At 35.0% G+C, this 21,508-nt stretch overlaps 1 protein-coding gene across 5 annotated transcripts in view; it reads left to right on the top strand.

Moving 5' to 3' along the window:
• The window catches only part of gramd4a (GRAM domain containing 4a), a 63,003-nt gene extending 43,667 nt beyond the window's left edge, over positions 1 to 19,336 (top strand). For 3 of the 5 annotated variants that reach the window (XM_058773129.1, XM_058773127.1, XM_058773130.1), the window contains 16 exons: positions 2,276 to 2,337; positions 3,544 to 3,679; positions 7,516 to 7,541; positions 7,670 to 7,761; positions 8,239 to 8,330; positions 8,689 to 8,737; positions 8,815 to 8,886; positions 9,956 to 9,999; positions 10,255 to 10,364; positions 10,960 to 11,114; positions 11,306 to 11,323; positions 13,055 to 13,199; positions 13,361 to 13,454; positions 13,609 to 13,699; positions 15,466 to 15,534; positions 15,878 to 19,336. In XM_058773129.1, coding sequence (XP_058629112.1) covers positions 2,276 to 2,337; positions 3,544 to 3,679; positions 7,516 to 7,541; positions 7,670 to 7,761; positions 8,239 to 8,330; positions 8,689 to 8,737; positions 8,815 to 8,886; positions 9,956 to 9,999; positions 10,255 to 10,364; positions 10,960 to 11,114; positions 11,306 to 11,323; positions 13,055 to 13,199; positions 13,361 to 13,454; positions 13,609 to 13,699; positions 15,466 to 15,534; positions 15,878 to 15,976 — 1,354 coding nt within the window. In that variant the 3' untranslated portion in view covers positions 15,977 to 19,336. The remainder of the gene's footprint in view (positions 1 to 2,275; positions 2,338 to 3,543; positions 3,680 to 7,515; positions 7,542 to 7,669; positions 7,762 to 8,238; positions 8,331 to 8,688; positions 8,738 to 8,814; positions 8,887 to 9,955; positions 10,000 to 10,254; positions 10,365 to 10,959; positions 11,115 to 11,305; positions 11,324 to 13,054; positions 13,200 to 13,360; positions 13,455 to 13,608; positions 13,700 to 15,465; positions 15,535 to 15,877) is intronic. The other 2 variants (XR_009270754.1, XM_058773128.1) reach the window with 2 other exon arrangements.
• Positions 19,337 to 21,508: the final 2,172 nt, after the last annotated feature.

Genomic DNA, 21,508 nt, shown 5'->3' with positions numbered 1-21,508 from the left:
TCAAAACTATCGCCTTACTTTAGCCCGACTCATAATAATCTAATTTGAGTGGTGCTGGTAGGAATTCACGGGAAATTCAAGCATGCCACTTCGTCATTACATCACTTCTGTAAACATAAAAAAGTTATGGCTAGTCGGCTACATCGCATGTGAGGATCCTGCAGGTGGCGGATCATTAATAGCCTTTTCTCACAGCAGCTGGAATAATTACATTTATCATTTTAATGGCGGATTGTAATCCAAAAAGGTTTATGTGTTTATGAAACACAAGTGACTGAAATTAGATTATATTCCAGTTTAAAATGTGTATCTGATTACAGATAGTTTGGGATTACAAAAGTTTTGTATTTTACAGAGAACCAGTTCTAAGGAAGAATAATTTGCTTTTTGGGTTAAAATAATTTTTTTATATGAAATTCGAGTGTTATGACAATTAGAGATTAGACTGTACAGAAATTTAAATCTACATGTAATGCTACACTACATAAATGTAGTCATGCAATGCTGATGTTGTTAACACGAACAATTTGAGAACAAAGTATAACAGTAATAATTTGCATAGTTTGATGGGTTATGAGCTAACCGATCGTTAGATTTAATCAATATTGTAGCGCGATTTATTGTAATGCTTTTTTCCTCAGTTGGTCAGAACAAAAGTGTCAGACTTGTTACTTACTGTTCAGATGACAATATCCAGTGAAAATTCTTATTTGTGTCACATATTCCAAGACGTAGGCTAGAATCTGTGATTCCGAAGTACAATGAATATCCAAACCGGTGCGGTGACTGACTGCACATAGTCCTCAAAACATTAGATTCATCCACGCTGAAGCCGTGCACAACCCACGCAAGGAAGATAATTTGAGCAAATAACTGCAATTGCAGGTTTCAAACAGGGATGGCGACAAAGAGGCAAAACTTATGGACTGCAGCTTTAAATTGAATTTAAAAAGATTAACAATTCATATCAAACTCATTATTATTGAATTATGAGCTTATTTGTATTAGAGAAGCACGATAAATTGATACCATATCAGTTATCATTTGACATTAGAATTTTCTGTAATTTATCGTTACCGATAAATTAATTTACAGTATATAGACAAAATAATATATATTTTAATATTATTTATATAATTATTGGCTCATCGCTATTGGCCAGAATTTTAATATTGGTGCATTCATTTGTTCTTAAGGCTTGTGAGACCACACATTACTGTAATTATCAGCTGCACTGCAAAAAAGTTTGTTTAAAAGTACATTACATAAATTTTCACTCAGAAATTGCTGGTAAATTTCACAAAGTAACACACTGAATTAAACATGAAATTTTGAAGTAGAAAGACTGAAATAGTATTTTCAAGTAAAACTCCAATAATTTTTGTTTTATTTACAACCTCGAAAAAAATAATAATAATAGTGTGGTTGTTCGTGTGACCTGAAATTAAAAGTCTACAGTAAAGCATTAAATAGACCTGAAATGCATAAAGTTTTGAGTAAAAACCAGTTGAATTAAGTTTTTAATTTAACTTTTACTTTAGTATTATGTTGTTTAAAACACAGTTTTATACTTTCCTTCTATAGTCGGTGATAAATTGATGAGTGCTGGCATTGTTCAGTGACCCGGTGCTGTACTCGGTCTGGCTGTCACAGTAGGACTGACCGCAGAGGGCTGGCCACGCCACACGCTGAGCTATAAAAATAGCCACTACATCCCACCCCTCATGACCCTTCAGCAGGAAGTCGATGTCTATACGTAGAGTTGTGCACAGCAATGTGTCTGTACAGAGTGTTCTTTCCACTGATGTCATTTCAGCATCTAATTGATTCAGATTTGATTGGCAGCACATTTTGGGCTTGCACAGGAGTATGCTGTGCTACATTGAGGAGACGTTTCTGATAATTAACCTGCAAATATGTGTAGAACATCAATCTGATGATTTTACCTCAAACTGTTTTATATTGTTTTAGCTTAAACCTAAAGTTCTCAGATTTTTTGGGGGGAAATGCATGGACACACACACACACACACACACACACACACACACAAACACACATAAAACTGTTCTGGCCATTGAATGACAGACATATTGCAGACAAAAATATTGTATGTCCATAGTTGAACTACGTAGTTAAACTACACATCCACTAAAGAATTTGACACCAGTTGGTTAAAAAAAAAAATTGCAAAAATGGCTCAGAAAAGTAGAGTTAGGTCTGAGAAAAAAGTTTTAATTGAATTGAAAGTTAATGTAGTTTGTGTTTCCTGGTGAAGGTGTGAAGATTCTCCACCTCAGCCTCCACGGAAACAGCAGCCACCTGCAGCTAACGGCACAGGTAATACAACCCTCTATGTTTTGACATTTTTGACAATTTTACATGACCATACTTCTACAACTTACAATGTTTAGATCAGTTATCAAGAGTAAATTTTAAGGCAGAATTGTATGTATTTAGACTGCTTTGAATTTATTATTATTATTACTTTACTTGCTAATATTCTAGTAATATGCATGCTAATAAGCAACTAGTTAAGAGACCCTAAAATAAAGTGTTACCCTTTATTCTGAAAAGTATCAGCAAAAATTGTTTACTGGCAATGTTCTGTTTTTCCCAGTGTGTGTGTGTGTGTGTGCTGTCAATTTTTATGCTTATTACAAAAATATTTTGTTAGCTGGGTAAAATAATTGCTGGGTAGACTAATTTAAAATAATTTCAGTCCAAATACAGTTTGAGATTAGCAAGTTATTATTTTATTCTTATTTTAATACCAAAAATCTTGTATCAGAATTTGATAAGATACATAAATATGTCATACATAATTTGGTAAATGTTCTATCCCAATTACCTTAAAAATCAATCCTAGTGAGACTGTTAAATATCAGGGTGACATAAATTTGGTAACACTTTAGTATAGGGAGCAATTCTCCCTATTAAGTTGCTTATTAGCATGCTTATTATTTACATATTGGCTGTTAATTAGCATTTATAAATCACATATTCTGCATAACCATATTCTACATCCTTAATCCTACCCAATACCTAAACTTAACAACTACCTTACTAACTATTAATAAGCAGCAAATTAGGAGTTTATTGAAGCGAATGTCATAGTTAATGGTTTGTTAATAGAGTGAGAATTGGATCTTAAAATAAAGTGTGAGCATTAATTCAGATGGACTCAACCAAATGTCCTAATTTCTAACAGGATTTCATAATTATCACCTTTTCTATTTGTCTGTCAGTCATTTGGATTCAAGTTTTAATTGTGGCTCTAATCCTGTATTGGGGTTTTGGATTTTCTAGCTGGTTTAGGTTACTGGCTTCAGGAAGCTTTCAGCTGTTATTTTAGGTACTTGTCTAAATTTGTAGACCATCTAGGCCAGACCAACCCCTTTTGTTTAAGGCAGGAAATGAGAATGTAGAGCACAGACCTCTCTCTCTCTCTCTCTCTCTCTCTCTCAGTACACCCACTGTAGGATTTAGATTAATAGAGATTTGGTTTTGGCCTCTGAATGAAATACATCTCTAATCTCTTTGTAGACAAACAGCAGAAGGAGACGGTGTGTTCGCGGCTGCAGAGCTGGCTCTATGATCGTTTTGGGGTTTATATAGAGGATTTTCGCTTCCAGCCAGAGGAGAACACGGTTGAGGCTGAGGAGCCACTAAGTGCTAAAAGGTTAGTGAAGAAAGATTACCTGTGGAAGTCATTCTTGTGAAACTGAAATACTCTGATCCATTATCATTTCTCAGAGATCCTTTTCTGTCTAGTAAACATCTGCCCCCCTGTGGCCAGGATGCTTTTAGTCAGAATAAGTATAGTGGCAGAGAAGAGATCTTCAAAAGGGGCAGGACTTAATCAACTGGCATAACATGGAGCTTTTATTTTCATCAGAAAATTAATTTGCCTTTCAAACTAAAAGTTTTGCATATGTCCAAACTTATGTTCCCTTCTGGTTCTGTCAAAATGATGTATGTTTTAGAGTGGAAAGACTTTTAACATGCCATATTTAGATGGCATTACAATAAATACGTTTAGATTTCTCAGTAAATCTAAGGTCAATTATATATGCAAAGTACAGTTGTTGTAAATGATCACTGAAATTTTTCAAATCCATCCCTCTTTTTTAAGATCTGGGACAATTTTAAAGACCTGGCCTCCTTCTTTTGGGCTAAAGCTAAATGTATGTCTCTCTCAGATGGCTTATGTAGGAGGAATATTCTGGGTTTAATGCAACTTTTTAAAAAAAGTCCTACTTATTACTCTGAACATACTATTATCACCTAATCAGACTGTAATTATTATTAAAGCTTAACTTGTTTTAAACACGTTTTGTTCTATTCTTTTGATGCAGTTAAAAATAAAGACTTGTCCAGTCTGCTTGTACAAGTTTTTGAGGCTTTTTATGTTTGGGGGTTGTGGTTTATAGACTTTTATTTTGAACTTTCAAAATAAAAGATACACATGATAACAAAAAAAAAGAAAAAGAAAAATCTCAAAACCCTAAATCTTTATGGAAGCCCGTTTCTTCCACTGAATTAAAACATTTTTTAAAAAAAGGTAATTGCGACTTTTTATCTCACAATTCTAACTTTTTTTCTCATAATTGCATGACATAAACTCACAATTGCGAGTTAAAAAGTCATAATTGTGAGATATAAACTCACAATTCTGAGAAATAAAGTCAGAATTGTGTGATATAAACTCGCAATTGTGAGAAATAAAGTCTGAATTGTGAGTTTTTAACTCGGAATTGTGACTTTATAAATCGCAATTCTGACTTTATAACTCACAATTGTGACTTTATATCTCACAGTTCTGTTAAAAAAGTCAGAATTGTGAGATAAAAAGTCGCAATAACTTTTTTTTTTTTTTTTTTTTATATTCAGTGGTGGAAATGGGCTTCCATAAATCTTCAATCAAAACAGTGTACAGCAATAATCACACTTAAGAACACACACACACTTTGTTTTTGTGACTTGTGGGGACATTCCATAGGCGTAATGGTTTTTATACTGTACAAACCGTATTTTCTATCGCCCTACACCAACCCTACACCTAAACCTACCCCTTACAGGAAACGTCTCAGTTACGTATGTAACCCTCATTCCCTGAAGGAGGGAACGGAGACGTTACATCATTGTACCAAGAGGGTACCAGATGAGGGCGCGGAGGATTTAACCTCCTGGCCCCTCTGAGGAACCTGATGACCAAGGCGTGCTTCCCCACGGACTTCACGTCTACTGCATCGTGATGTGCGGCACTAAAAAGTATGCGTCCTTCAGGTCGTTCGCTGGGAACCAATTGAAAGGACAGATGCATTGAAAGATGCGTTTCTGCGTCAACATCCTGAACGGGGCTTGTGAATGGCCCAGTTCATGACGTGCAGGTCCAAGATTGGTCGTAACCCACCGCCTTTCTTGGGTACAATGAAGTAAGGACTGTAAAACCCTGACTGGCTGGAGGGACCGGCTGTATCACATCCTTCGCCAGCAGGACCTCGATCTCTGCACGCAAGACAGGAGCATCTTTGTTCAGCACAGAGGTGAACCGAATACCCCTGAACTTGGGAGGGCGCCAGGCGAATTGAATCGCATAGCTGAGTCTGATGGTCCTCGTGAGCCAGAGAGACGGTCTGGGGAGCGCTAACCAGGCCACCAGAGACCGAACAAGCGGGACTAGGGGAACCACCGACGTACCCGCAGTGGAAACACAGGGACCCGACCCGGAAAGCAGTGCATCCCGGAGTGGGGTCTGAGTGCGCGATGCGACACTTACCTGGTTTGACGCAATTTGCATTGTTAAAAGCGCTATACAAATAATAGTGACTTGACTTGACCTGGCTCCACGGCTGGACAGGGGGTGCGTGAGGAGGCATTGTGTCCTCGAACCGGACCCTGCTGCCCACTGGCGAAAGGAGAGGGGGACGGGAGTGTGTAGACTGTCTTGTGCACTGCCATCCTCGCCCTCTTGGGACCTGGAGAGAAAGGAAACTGCTCTTTTTTTGAGGTTTTGGGTACCACTATCTTGGGTACCCACAATGAGAACATGACTCATCCACAAGCGCTGCCTCAGCGTGCTGATAGCCCAAGCACGAGACACAGCGATCGTGACCATCAGACGCAGCCAGGAAGCGACCACATCCAGAAACGCATGAGCAGGAAGCCATCTTTAAAAAGAAGCCCGTCGCTCGTGGAGCTCTTTTAGATATTGCTCTTTTAGAAAAAACAGTCTTTTAGAGAAAGAGGGGAGGTCGCGGTGCGACCGCAGTTTGATAGGCTGCAGCACGCTGTGAGAAAAGCAGCAGCACTGAACAGTAACCCCCGCTGACGCACCATAACGCCAACGCCGAAACTTGCTGTCTGGAAACACTCTCGGAGATTCGCTGAAAAGGCTCGGCTCCGAAGCGAAAAGCTGATGTACGTCTGCACGTGCTCTCCTTTTATACCCGCGCAGGGTGCGCGTGGCAAAGCATGCACGCCAACTGTCATTGGCTTGTTTTGTTAACACTCGAAGGTGATTGGGCTCTCGGGCGAGATCCCATTTACATCGGTCACTATGACGTAACGTCGAACATGATTGACTGAAAGGGAACTTTGTGCATTTTTACTTTCTCAAAAAAACTGATTCTGTTTGATTTATAAGCCTTTTGGGTACATAGGGTAAATGTCCTCATAAGTCACCTTCTTCATGTAATGCCTATGTCATACCCAAGTCATTATACAAATTTGTGTCCTCATATGTCACAAAAACGTGCACACACACACACATACAGTGTATATATATATATATATATATATATATATATATATATATATATATATATATATACACTGTATACAAATTTCTGATACATTTCTGATAATGGACTGCAAGCTCATACATTTCTTTAAAAATTTTGGGAAGGATGTTTTCTCATCTGAATCTTAACATATTGAACAGACTCTGTAAAGGCTCATTTTTATTTGCGTCTTATTAATATGCTACTCTGACTATAAATCTGTAAAGTCAAGTTTTTGAGATTCCTCAAAAGTGTGTAAGGTTCACTTGGTTTATTTCATAGTCCAGGCAGTCATTTTGAAACCCATTAAGAATCTTTGAGGTTTTGCGGTTTGTGGTCGAATTTACTCTTGCCAAGCAGGAGTTCTGGGTCTGATATCCAGTCAATGCATGTAACTGCCTCAGTTATACATGAGGCTATTAAGTCCATGTCTCCTGAATGTCCCCTTAGGGATCAATGAAGTGCATCTATCTGTCTCTGAAGAGAGGTATTGCGTCTGTGCTGGCCACAACTGTCTGTTTTCATTGATTTACAAGGTTTAAGTGTCACTTTTCAATGAAAATACAAGACAGGTTGGTGGAAGAAATCAGTGGTGCTTGCTGAAGGCAAGGTCACTTGTCCCTCACTGTTTGTGTATGAATGATACCTTAAATTGTGTTTAATTTAAGCATCACTCAGAAACTGTATGTTGTGGTTCTTTTTTGCTTGAAAATCTGTCTTGTCTTTGTTTCAGATTAACAGAAAATATGCGACGACTTAGTAAGTCTTTTTTTGTTGTTTTACTAAAGTGTGGTTTTGTTCATATTGAGGCATTAATATACACTTTATGGATTCACAAACATTTTTCAACTGTACTTATTTATCGTTTTATTTTTATTTATTACTAGAACGGGGTGCCAGACCGGTGACAAATTTCTTACGGAATCTTTCCGCCTTATCCAACTGGCACTCAGTATATACATCAGCGATTGCCTTCATTGTGAGTTTTCCATCCATCAGTTTTCCATATATACAGTATACTGTACATATTGCACATCCTCCATCTCTTTTAGATACATATATGTTAGTTATGTAATTTATTGCTGGGAGAGTGACACATAATTGCTCCTGTAATTTTTACCACTAAATTACGCAATTATAATTAAAAAATGTATTTACTTGCTCATTAGAATGTAATAACTTTGGGTGTTATTGAGTATTATTTATATACTACTTTCTATTCATATTTTCAATTTGTTTACATTTTTCAGTTTTCATAAATTTGCTTTAATATTACTAAATAGGTTTCATTTATTGCCAAGGCAAAATTTCTTATTTTAGTGAATCTAATATTTATATTTGTAATATTTATTCCAGCTTCACTTTACAAAGATGTTTTTCATAGTTTTTGTACCTGATAATACCCCTTCTTGGGACAGGAATGTAATATGTGTTGTGTTTTTGTCTTCTGTCACAGATTTATATGAATGCAGCATGGCATGGGTGGGCTATACCTTTGTTTCTATTCTTAGCCATTCTGAGGTTGTCATTGAACTACCTTATAGCCAGGTAAGACAATGATTCATTTCTTAAGTTAATAGTACTGAAACTGTGATAAATTTAAAATGTTACCTAAATTGAACAAATTTCAGTTGTTGTATATTGGAGGAAATTTCCAGTCGTAAGAATGAATATACTACCACATGATTAGTACTCATGTTAGCATATTTGATAAAAATAATGTCCACTGCAGTCATTATCACTGTACATATACAGTATTTATTAATGTCATGCCTCTGTATTATCACAGAATAAACATACATTTTGTATACATACTTATGCATTTATTTATTTATTTTTAAATATATAGAAACATATGTAACACAAACAAACTGATTTAATACTGTTCTTTGTTTTTTTTCTTTAGAGGATGGAGAATTCAGTGGAGTATTGTGCCTGAAGTTTCTGAACCTGTGGTAGGAATGTTTTTCCAGGGTAATATTTGTCAGTGACTTTTTTATGTTGTGCATATTTCATTTTTTCCTTCTTCCAGGAACCTGCAAAAGAAGATCTAACTGTGTCTGAAAAGTTTCAATTAGTTCTTGATGTTGCACAAAAAGCACAGGTAAATTTACAGTTGAATGCTTATATATTTTCAGACTTTTATTTGAATAAAAATCTGTCCATTACATTTACACTATTTGTCAAACATTTGGACACTCTTTACTGTTTCTCTTGATTTTGAAAACTTTTTGTACTGAAGCCTTTCTCTATTATGTATGCATTTCATTACAAAACCAAAATTTTAGTTTAATTTATTTTTCTTGGCCTGACAGTGAAGCAAAAAGTAACCCAGGATGCACCTCATAAAGTTATTTGAGAGAATACAAAAAGTACACGAGTCTGTGATCTAAAAATTTGTTGTTTTATATTTTTTTGTCACTGCTTAAAGGGTTAGTTCAGCCAAAAATGAAAATTAGCCTGTTATTTATTCACCCTCAAACCATCCTAGGTGTATATGACTTTCTTCTGTCAGACAAATCCAAACGGAGTAATATTAAAAATTGTCCTGGCTCTTCTAAACGTTATCATTGCAGTCAGCGGGTGTTTCTGTTACACAGTCCAAAACACGTCAAATAAAGTGCGTGCATTCATAATAAAACATGCCTCACACGGCTCCGGGGGATGAATAAAGGCCTCCTGTAGCGAATCCATGCGTTTTTGTAAGATAAATATCCATATTTCAAAGGTAATAAACACTTTTCTCTCATTTCTGCTGACTGTCGTATGCAGAAGCTGTTCTGAGCGCACCTTTTATTACGGATGCACGCACTTTATTTGACGTCTTGTGGATTGTTCAACAGAAACACCCGCCGATTGCAATAATAGAGCTTAGAAGAGAATTTTTAATATAACTCCGATTGGATTCGTCTGAAAGAAGAAAAATCATATACACCTAGGATGCCTCGAGGGTGAATAAATAACAGACTAATTTTCATTTTTTGGTGAACCAACCCTTTAATTCACATGCATCCATTAATATTATTTAATAGTTTTTGAGGACTTTTATTTTTATTGTATAATCCGAAATGTAGTCATAATAAATAACTGTTCATTTTTTAACGTCTGTTGTGATTTGAAATTTTATGGACACGTTTCTCTAACCAGCATGTAATAAATTAATGTTTCTACAGAATCTTTTTGGTAAGATGGCAGATGTTTTGGAGAAGATCAAAAAGTAAGTAGCTCTGTTATGTTTCAAGTGCAAATGTAACATTTTTGCGAGCAAACGCAAAACTACTGATGAAAATAATATGAGATGGGACAAAATGCAAAGTTTCTCAGGAGGGTGTGAAAAGTTTTGTGGGAGCAGTGAAATATAAGGGCTCTGTGCCGTACATGACATAATGACCTAAAGTAAACTAATGAATGTTTCTCCATGTTTGTATGTGTTTTGGGTGGATGTTTGTGTGTGTGCGTGTGTGTACATCAGTTTGTTCATGTGGGTTCAGCCTGAGATCACTCAGAAACTGTACATCGCTCTGTGGGTGGCCTTCATCTCCTCTTGCGTCCTGCCCTACAAGCTGATGGGCTTCATGATCGGTGAGAATCATATTACCCATAACTCCTCACATGTACATAAACACCCCATATGCACTAATAACAGTCACACACACTGGGTTGTTCATTTGTGTGCTTCGAGTCGTTTTAACACTGAAGCCAGTCATTTTATTCAGCATGGATGTTTTTTTTTAATCAAAAGCGACAGATCCTGTTTTTAACATTGATAATAATAAATGGATCATGTGACACTGAAGACTGGAGTAATGGCTGCTGAAAATTCACAAGAATAAATTACATTTAAAACTGTATTAAAATAGAAAACAGTTATTTTGAATTGTAATAATATTTCACAATATTACTGTTTTTACTGTATTTTTTGCAGCCTTGGTGAGCATAAGAAACAAAAACAAAAATATCAACCTTAAATTTTTGAACAGTAGTGCACATTTATAAAATTTCTTTAAGCAAATTAGAGCATTCTTGGAAATGAAGTCTGCTTCCATTATGGTCCACAAAATGAAAGTTAATTTATTAAATAGGAAATACATCTAAAAGGTTGTTTTGTTTTGAAATTCAGCAGTCTAAAGTTGCAGTTGTTTTATCATTCTCATGGTGTGTGTCTTTTCTCTGGCAGGGCTTTACGCGGGCATCAAGTTCTTTATTATAGACTTCCTGTTTAAGAGCTGCCCAAAACTCAGAGACAAATACGACACTCCGTACATCATGTGGAACAACCTGCCCACCGACCCTCAGCTGAAAGAACGCAGCAATGCCACTGTGTCACGACGGGTGAGAGAGAAAGAGACAATGTCAGGCTCCAACACCAGCCTCCTCGCTGTTTTCACACTTGAAATGTCATACCTATTTGAAGCGCTGTATATACGTGTGTATGAGAGTGATGGGTGTTGCCTCGTAGGGGAAACATCAGTGTAGGTAGTTTACATGACAGTCACACATAATCTGTTGTCTTTCTCTCTCAGCTGTCTGGGTGTGAGAAGGTAGGGATTGTGATGTGCTTCTGCCAGCATCTGTGTGTGTGTGTGTGTGTGTGTGTGTGTGTGTGTGTGTGTGTGTGATGAAACCAGCTGACCTTACTTTCTTTACCTTTGTGTGTTTGGATCTAGATGCACAGTGTGATATGAATTTTGTCTGTGCTCAAATGGATCAAAATGGCCATATAGTCCCAATGGCCCAATTGGGTGAATCTACCAAAGAAATGTCCAGGTTGCATTTCACCACAAAATCAAATCTCTTTTTTCAACCATTCAGGGATTTTTTTCCTATTGTGACATTTAGTCCATTACAATTAAGCATATTTCCTATCCAAATTCACATTGTTGTAAAACAAAAAGTCATGTACTATACTATAATTTCTCTAATAGGAATATTTATTTATTTATTTTATTTTACATTTACTAAATTGTTTTACAAATTCAAAAAATTATGGAATCTTATGCAGTTACAGTAATAAGATTTTTGCATTATGGTAATGAGAATGTGCGTTAGGGTTGTGTTTTATTGTCATAAAAAAATGATGTCACTTCAAATATTAATGAACTTAATGTAAAGTCTTTGTTTTATTAATACAAAATATTATTTTCTTTATTATGTGGTGAAATATGAGATGGACATTTCTTGACAGATTTTGTGTAATTCACCTTATTGTATTTACTTTTTTCACATTTTGTTTAAAAAATCATATTAATGTCATTAATTGACTGATCTGCTGATTATATTTAATATTAATGACTTAATACAATCTAATTTAATTTCATGTGTACTGCTATTGTGGCATTTTGAATCCATTTTCACAGACTATGTGATGGGTATGCTCTGTGTGTGCATAGATAGTGTCATTCAAGACAAAAAGGATCGCTTTGCTCAAAAATGGAGTAGTTTCCACCAGTGCTATTTTAGTATCATTGAGATATTATTATAGTTTTTATTTTATTTTGATTAGTTTTTGTTCATGTAGATATATATAGTTTTTGGTTATTTTTTAATTTTTTTGTTCTATTTATTTGTTTGTTTATTTATTTTGATTAGTTTTTGTTCATATATATATATAGTTTTTTTTTTTTCTATTTATTTATTTATTTGTTTATTTTGATTAGTTTTTGTTCATACATATATATATATATATATATATATATATATATATATATATATATATATATGTATATATATAGTTTTTTCAGCTTTTATTTATTTATTTATTTTATTATTTAGTTATCTATTCATTTATTTATTTTTTCAGTTTTAGTTTAATCCTGGTTTCCACAGTAGAGCAGCATTCGATCATTAGATGTAGAAATAGTTGAATGTTTGGCTTTAGAACACTGAAAGAAAGTAGTTTGACTGTGTTGAGAGACTGTACAGAGTGAATACTACATTCCCTTGAGTATGAGATCAATGGCAGTTGCTAACATGAACTTTGTCCTTCTTTTAAAACATCATTACACTGACCAAAAAAAAAAAAAAAACTTACCCACATGATTACTCAATCATACTAAAAAACTAACTGCATCATGTTGACATCTTCTGGCTGATATCACCAAGGCCACATTAATGGAAACTATATTTATCATATTTCATGAACATCCTGTTTCACCTAGAAATACATCACCGAATGAAAATAAAATAGGAATGTTGTTTTACGTTGACTTTAATATTACGCCTGAGAGGGTCAGTTAATGCAAACTGTTGAAATCCCTCTTTTTTATGTTTAGATCCAGCCGGTGGTATCACGAAGTAGTTTAGCCACCATCCCGGCCGGAGTGACCCGAGAAGAAGAGAGTGGCCGTTCACACAGCACAAAGAAAGGAGCATTCCATGAGATCTTCAACCTACCTGAGATTGAGAGACCTCTGCCTGGTGAGAGATCTCTTAGACTTGCTTCTCGTCTCATGAGGCCGTCTCATGCGTACCGAAAGAAAACAGTACTTAATGGACAAACAGACTTAAGTTGGAAACGCCAAACAGATTTTTACTCACTTCTGTTTTCACTTTTATATACCTTTTCACTTCTCTTGCAGTATGTGAGAATGGATGGAGATGCTGTCTTATAAACAGAGACAGGAAGATGCCAACTGACTACATTCGCAATGGGATGCTCTACGTCACTGAGAAGTAAGAAACATTTGCACAATTGTTGAGCAATGCTGGCAACTCTTTTCACTCTCTTTCATGCTATTATGAATAGTTGTGCACATTGTTTTACATCAACATTTGATGTACATTGATGCAGTAGCAGTATAATTACAGTTGGTTGTCCATCCAACAGCTACCTGTGTTTTGAGAGCTCCAGCTCAAGATCAGGGTCTTCAAAGAAGAACAAAGTCATCAAACTGGTGGACATCACAGATATCCAGAAGGTATGTACAGTGCTGCTGTTTTCAACTAAAATTAAAAACGACTAAAAATCATTTTCGGTAATTGAAATAAAACTGAAACTTGAAATAAAGCTAAACAGAATTTTCAAAAGCACATACATTTACTAAAACTAAATGAAAAACTTAACAAATAAAAACTAATTCAAAACATTAATAAATATAGTATTTGTAAAACAAATAAATAAAATCCTTTGCCCAATCATTGTTTACTAATCTACACACACACACACACACGTAGCAACCACTTCAGACTTTCCTTTTCCTAGGCACAAATATTTTTGTTCTAGATGTTGGTCACACAGCCACATGATGTCTAGTGGCCAAGTGTTCTTGTTAAGAAAAAGCAGTAGCTTTTTAAAATTTTTCTTAACTTTATAGTCCTTTGACCATTTATCCTTCACTCACTTATTGGATATGAGCACTATGACTTTGATACAGCAGTAGGTGGCAGCAGTGCATCACAGACTGCACACACAGACCAGCATTTGGCAGATGTTTTTTATATATATATATATATATATATATATGTGACCCTGGACCACAAAACTTAAATCGCTGGGGTATATTTGTAGCAATAGCCAAAAATACATTGTATGGGTCAAAATTATCGATTTTTCTTTTATGCCAAAAATCATTAGGATATTAAGTAAAGATCATGTTCCATGAAGATATTTTGTAAATTTCTTACCGTAAATGTATCAAAACTTCATTTTTGATTAGTAATATGCATTGTTAAGAACTTCATTTGGACAACTTTAAAGGCAATATTCTCAATATTTTGATTTTTTTGCACCCTCAGATTCCAGATTTTCAAATAGTTGTATATCAGCCAAATATTGTCAGATCCTAACAAACCATGCATCAAAGGAAAGCTTATTTATTCAGCTTTCAGATGATGTATAAATTTCAATTTCGAAAAAATTTACACATCAATTTTTGTCATCCAGGGTCACATATATATACTATAATAATAATTCAATATTTCACATTTCATTAGTTTTGCTTTACCTGGGAATCAAACTCATAACCTTGGTGTTTACTCTTCTTTTTGTGCTACAGGAAGGCTCGTTATAATTCTATACAATTATAATACAGCTATAAATATGATCAAATTGATTTGCAAATATTCATATTGTTCTCATCCATTATAGCCAGAATACACTGGATGCCTTTTGTTCAGATTTACAGTTTGGAGCAACAAAAACTGCAGATTGGCAATGACTTTCAACGACTAGTGTCAGATGTGTCCAGACTGAAAACCAGCCAAAAATCTGGGCAAAAGTCATGTAGTATGTTCCAGCATTAAATGGACAGTTCACCCAAAAATAAAATAATCATTTACTCACCCTCAAGTTTCTTCCGAACTTTGAGTGTCTTTCTTCTGTTGAACACAAAAGAAGATATTTTGAAGAATGTTTGTAACCAAACAGTTGACAGTAGCCACTTTCATAATATGGCATTCAGTGGCCGATGTTGGTTTCCAACATTTTTTTCTAAAACATCTTCTGTTTTCACCACAGACAAAAGAAACTACAGGTTTGGAGCAACTTAAGGGTTATTAAAAGATGAAAGAACTTTGATGAGAGAACAATGTCAATCCAACTCCAATCTGAATGGCTGTTACGGCCATTGTTACGGCATTTTGTTACCATAATATTTAATATATCATGTTAAATATGTATTGAAAAAAACGTTTTTTTTATGTTACCGTTACAGTTACAATAACTCTTGAATATCTTTTTCCACAGTACAAAGTTTTATCAGTTCTGCCTGGGTCTGGAATGGGCATTTCTGTTGCCACCCCGTCAACACAGAAGGTAGTCAAGTCAAATTGATTTGTATTGCACTTTTCACAATACACACTGTTTCAAAGCAACTTTACAAAAAAATCATGATGATAATGTTTATAATATCTTAAGATCTTCATGCCTTATAGTGGCATTTAGCAGATTAGAGCTGGAAGATAATATAATTTACGTTTTGTGATTATGTAAGCAATCAAGCTGTTGAGATATAGGCTACTATATAGCATATATTGCACCATGAGTGTACTGTACGTATGCTGATAAAATTTTTACAGTGACGCCACCCTCTGTCTTGTTGCTTTGATTAATGACCGAGTAAAGTCTGATAGTGAATCGCTTCATCTTGTTCCCACAGCCACTGGTCTTTGGTGCCATGATACACAGAGACGAGGCCTTTGAGACGATCTTTACCCAGTACATGAAGATCATGACCACAGCCAACCCTGAGACGTAACTCACCCTTTATCCTTCTGGAAGATATCTCATTTGGAAAAAGACGAGACCAGTGTTTCCTGTCTGGTTAACTGTAATGGACCGTAATTTGGAGGAATGTGGGCATCTGATGAGACTAGCAGGAGATTCAGCGAGCTGACATTCCAGCGGGGGCTCTGCATCTCAAAGACTTTTCCAAAAAACCTGAGGGATGCGGGCGGCTTCTCGTCATGCGACTGTGACCTTTTTGGCTTTTTAAAGATGAGCACACTGATCGGTGTACAGACTTTTGTTTTGTACTCGTCTCTCAGTGATTCAGATGAATCTGAAGCCAATCACACAGGATGGTCTTTAACACTTTAAACACTGCAAGAAAAATCAGCGTTAATCAGTATTTTTGTTCAAAAGAAAATTGACCACAATTTGTTAATTTGTTAGGTAAAACAAATTCAAATCTTAATTTAAGATATATTTCTCTGAAACAAAGTATTACGCTTCTCAATTACATTTAGCTTCAAACAAAATGTTCATGTTTTATACTGGAAAACAAGACAAAAATACTGATTAATATAAAATGCAATTTTGCAGTAATTGCATTATAAGGTGTGTTCACACTTGTAGTGTTTTGCAGCAACAAATTTACAGGAAATGTATTCATTTTTAATCAGAGTTTGAGCAATTTGAGGCAACATAAAGGTATAGTTCATATCTTGTGCACTATACCTTCGCAGCCCTCAAATTTAATAAAAAAAAAACAGTTTTTATTCAGGTCGGTTATAAAGTTTGTTAGAAACTTTGTGTACTTTGTCGTTTTGCAAACTTTCATTGAAAATGAATGCAAATGAACTTTGTCACTGCAAATCACTATCAGTGCAAATGACCTTTAAGACTGATAAACAAAGCCTTGTTTTTCTTTTCTTGTTTTTTTTAAACATTTGTTTACATTGTTGCTGTGTGCGCAAAATGCACACACAGACTCACTTAAATCTCACCTTTCAGCAAAGTGTGCTTCATGTGTTTTTAGCAGAATATCCTCTCAAATTTAACTTTGGGAAAGTGTAGTTTCAAGCGGTTTAAAATGCCTTTCTTTTAAATTGTAATGTCATAATGTCGTAGCAGTCAGCAGAATCATTGCTCATGTATTGATTCACTTACATTTGAAAACACTAGATATGAAGGGTGTCAAACTCAGAAACCAACATTTGGTTGCACTTTATTTTGCAGTAGTATACTTAAAGTGTACTGTAACTGTGTACTTAAACAAGAAAGTACTGAATAGTGTAAGGTACCTACTTGGGCTTAAATTTAGGTCTAGGGTTAGTACCTTGTTAATTATAATAAGTACATAGTACATACATGAAGAACAGGACTGTTGAGTAAAGTGCTACTGAAGATTTTTACCAAGTATTTCATGTATGTCTGTCTTAAAGATGAACTCTAGTTACTTGTAAACGTTTTGTCACTTTAAACTGTTACTAAATGAAGTTAAATTCAGTACAAAAAAATCTTAGAACATCTTCTATTCACATAACGTGTTCACAAAGCGACTCTGAACTCATCTTGATGACAATCTTTACGCTCTTCAGAAAAATCTTTAGGTGAATCTCACAGAGAAATATCCAAATCATATTTTACCCCAAAATCAAAAGAATGCTAAGTAATGACAATGAATCTCTCTCTCTCTCTCTCTCTCTCTCTCTCTCTTTCTCTCTATATATATAGGAAAACATCCTGGCACAAGACAGCAGCCCATCTCCGTATTGGATGTAGTGGTAAATTCAATAAAATGGCAATAGCCTGCAATGCTGCGATTTACCACACTGTAAAAAAAAAAAAGTTGAGAATTATTTTTATGGGAGATTCTCAATTTTCTGTTGTATAAACTTAAAACTACAAGTTGAGAAAACTCAAAAATCCGCTGAAGCTGGTTGCCTTAAAATTTTAAGTTGGCTCAACTTTTTTTTTTTTTTTTTTTTTACAGTGCATAATCTCCATCTTGGAATATGAGAAATCTAAATGAATCAATTTTACAATTGTATTTATAGTGGGCCACCCTTTTTTGTTTGTCTACACTAAACGAAAACGCTTGCACAGATACACTATAACATTAAGAATTAATTTAAATGAGTAGCTGAAAATTAATGTTCAGGGCCACATTTGTATCTAAGACATTCCAAAGATCACCATTTTATGAGAAAATGCTGTTCATACTTTGTCTTCCCATACATCTGTTAGTTTACTCACACACACATGAGGGACTGTTGAATGTTGCTCAGCTCCCAAAGATGAGTCAGTGTATTTTACCAAAGGCCCTTTAGAGCTTTTGGAAGTCTCCCGCACGCTGGCTGTTGTGTTGGATTGCACTAATGAAGCACAGAATGAATCGGGTAACTAATAGTTTTGCCAAATGTTGTTTCTTTAACTGCTCTTCTTTAACATTGTCTGTCTCAAACTGATGTTTACACAGGCTGGGTCTAAATACAGTCCAGACCAGTTTGATCCCTGCTCACCAGCCCAGCCCAGGGGTGTGAAAACTGGAATAATATCATTTCTGGGTTTTTTTTTTTTGGTTTTTTTTCATCTTATGGTTTAGGGTACAAATGCTTTTAGAAAGTGTATCAGCACTAAGAAATTAATTACAAATACATTAATACAGTTCACGAGTGAACATTGCCAAGTCATATTTCATTCAAATGTAAAAAAAAAAAAAAAAAAAAAAAAAAATAGAAATTATATTTTGTAGATTTCCCAAAATTCTTTGTTCAAAAATCTCAATTGCTATCCAGTAAAGATATTGAATTATCTATACATTATGGTTATATTGTACTGCCTTAAATTTATGCTGATTTTAAATTTAATTTGTAGTTTTTTGGATAAATGTTGATGACTAAAATTAGAGTAAAAAGTTGTGAGAATATATATGCGAATTATATATATTTTTTTCTTTTCATTTAGTGGTGGAATATGACACAGACTTGTTCACGAGGTTCACACACAATATACATTTTAAATACAACAAAGTTACAGTAAAACGCTGTGTTGGGCTGTTTAACTAGCGTCAAAAGTCATTGTGTATCTGGAGGTGCTCAAGTTGGCACTAGTTGATAAAGTATTTGTTAACTGTGTAAATGTTTGCTATTTTCATAATATTTTCGCTGCAAAATAACATTTACAGAGTTCATCTGACAGATGTGAATTATTGTTATTATTTGTTGACTGTTTTTTTCTGACTGTCCGAAGACAAATGATTAAAAAAGGAATTTATATACAAAAGTAGAGTAATATAAGAAAAGTTCTGTTCTGATTTGAATAGAATAATGTATATTGTTAAATCATAATGTGTTGTACACTTTTTTTAATTTAAGTAAATTAATGAATTATACGTCTGTTGATTTTTTTACTTCAGTTTTTACTTTTGTACTCCCACATTTTACCTCAAATTCACATATTTGGGTGAACTTCCCCTTTGAGACATTTTGACCAACTGCCACTAGACGGCACTGAGGTAACAAGCTTGAAGACACCAGATAGACATGTAGAGAAACACCTGTAAGTCACATAATACGGCTGTATGAAGCACTACATGCTTTTATTACAGTAGTTTTAAAAGGCTCTGTGGAGCGTGTAATGCACATAACCACAAATGTTATTTCCAGCAGAGGTTCAAGTGCCTATTATTATTATCAAGTGCCTACAGCAGAGTCCTATTAATGTCCAAAAAGGTTCTCAATGCCTGCGCTGTGCATTTATGGAGGAATTTTCATCCAATTTAAAACATTCTGGCTGTCATTCAGTCTGTATCTATTCAAGTCTTCACAAGAACCTGGCACAGGCATTTACATCTAGGCTGCATTCCAAGACAAAGAGCAAAAAACTTTTATTATGTTTAACCACGTTGTTGTTTTGCAAGTTTATTGATTCTTTCAGAGAATGGGGGAAAAGATGAACGATTAAATTCTATTTTAAAAGAGTCAGTGAATGAAAATATTATGAAAACCATAGTGAACGCTTGGTAGATTTTCTTTTGGAGAATGACTGTATAGTGACAACAGTGTGTTAAACTAAAAAAAAGTCTTTATGAAATTCATAAAAGAGACTCATGCTATTTATTGGCTTAATTTTTATCTTGCAAGCATTCCAAGCGCTTTTGTAACAACAGAGCAGCATTGAGATTTCTGCAATAGCCTATAGAACAGAATTCAAAGCAGAACTTTCACAGCCAAGCTCTCATTGTTGCTTAGACAGTTTTCTTTACTCAACTATATTTCTGTGGACTTTTGTTTATTATATATAAAGAGAAAATTGACACTGGTATTGTCGTGAATGTGCATCGAAGACTGACACGGAAGAGAAGAAACTGTTGAATAAAGGGTTTTTGGGGTTTTTGCGCACAAAATGTATTCTTGCAGCTTCATAACATTAAGGTTGAACCATGTCACATGGACTATTTTAAGGATGTCTTTATTACCTTTCTGGGCCTTGATCTTGGTAGTTCCCTTGCTGTCTATGTAGGGTCAGAAAGCTCTCAGATTTCAACAAAAATATCTTAATTTGCGTTCCGAAGATGAACAAAGGTCTTACAGGTTTGGAACATCATGAGGGTGAGTAATTAATGACAAAATTTTCATTTTTGGGTGAACTATCCCTTTAATCTATTTTGACATTTTGTCCTGTCCATTGCTATGGTTATCACTATGTCAGTCATTGCAATTTGGAGAGTGAATCTTGCATGCGGATGTTATTTCTAAAACTTTGTAGTCCATATGTGGTCAGTGGTCATCTTAACAGCATGACTAGCAAAACTGTTACACAAATTATATAGTTAGAATCGTTATAAGCAACAAAGCTGTCTACACTGCACAATGAATCTCTTATTTACATTGCATCTGCACTTTGTTACAATGAGATGTTTGACAAGCCTGCAGAGCTCAGCACTGAGCAAAAACTCCGGCCTCAGATTGGCCATTGCATTCAAAGAAATCAACAGACATTTCTGTGATTGGTTTACATTTCTCAATGCTGCAAATTGCTCAACATGGCAAAACTCATAGTAAATGGAAACCTATGATGATCTCCAGAGTGCAATCACGGAGGCCTTGTCCAAATCCCAACACTTGCGGTCTTTGCACTTGAACACTTGTCTACTTAGAAGATGTATTTGCTGTAAGTATTTGGCCCAAGTGTTCAAGTGGGCTTGAAAACCACAAGTGTGTGTAGAATGTTTCATTACCTGATGGGACACACTTACAGTGTTGTAAAAATGCAAGTGTTTACAGACCTTAATTTTGATTTTCAATACTTTGCATTTTAAAATAAACTTCTAAATATGTGTTCAGCAGTCTCTATAACAGATGACACAATTTAGTAATTAAGTGATTCAAAGCAGTTTCAAATGTTGTACAAAATAAACACTCATCTTTACAATAAAATATGCAACACTTTTTGTTTTACTACTAAATTATAGCCTATGCAATATCTAATTATTAATATTTAACTCACACTAGAAAGAATCCACAACATCTCACAAGATCTCAGCAAACAGTCTCTCACAATT

The sequence above is a fragment of the Onychostoma macrolepis genome, chromosome 04 (genome assembly GCF_012432095.1).
Source record: "Onychostoma macrolepis isolate SWU-2019 chromosome 04, ASM1243209v1, whole genome shotgun sequence".
In the NCBI taxonomy this organism is placed as follows: domain Eukaryota; kingdom Metazoa; phylum Chordata; class Actinopteri; order Cypriniformes; family Cyprinidae; genus Onychostoma; species Onychostoma macrolepis.
Note: the sequence above shows the minus strand (reverse complement) of the source record. Positions and strands in the feature narration are given on the sequence as shown.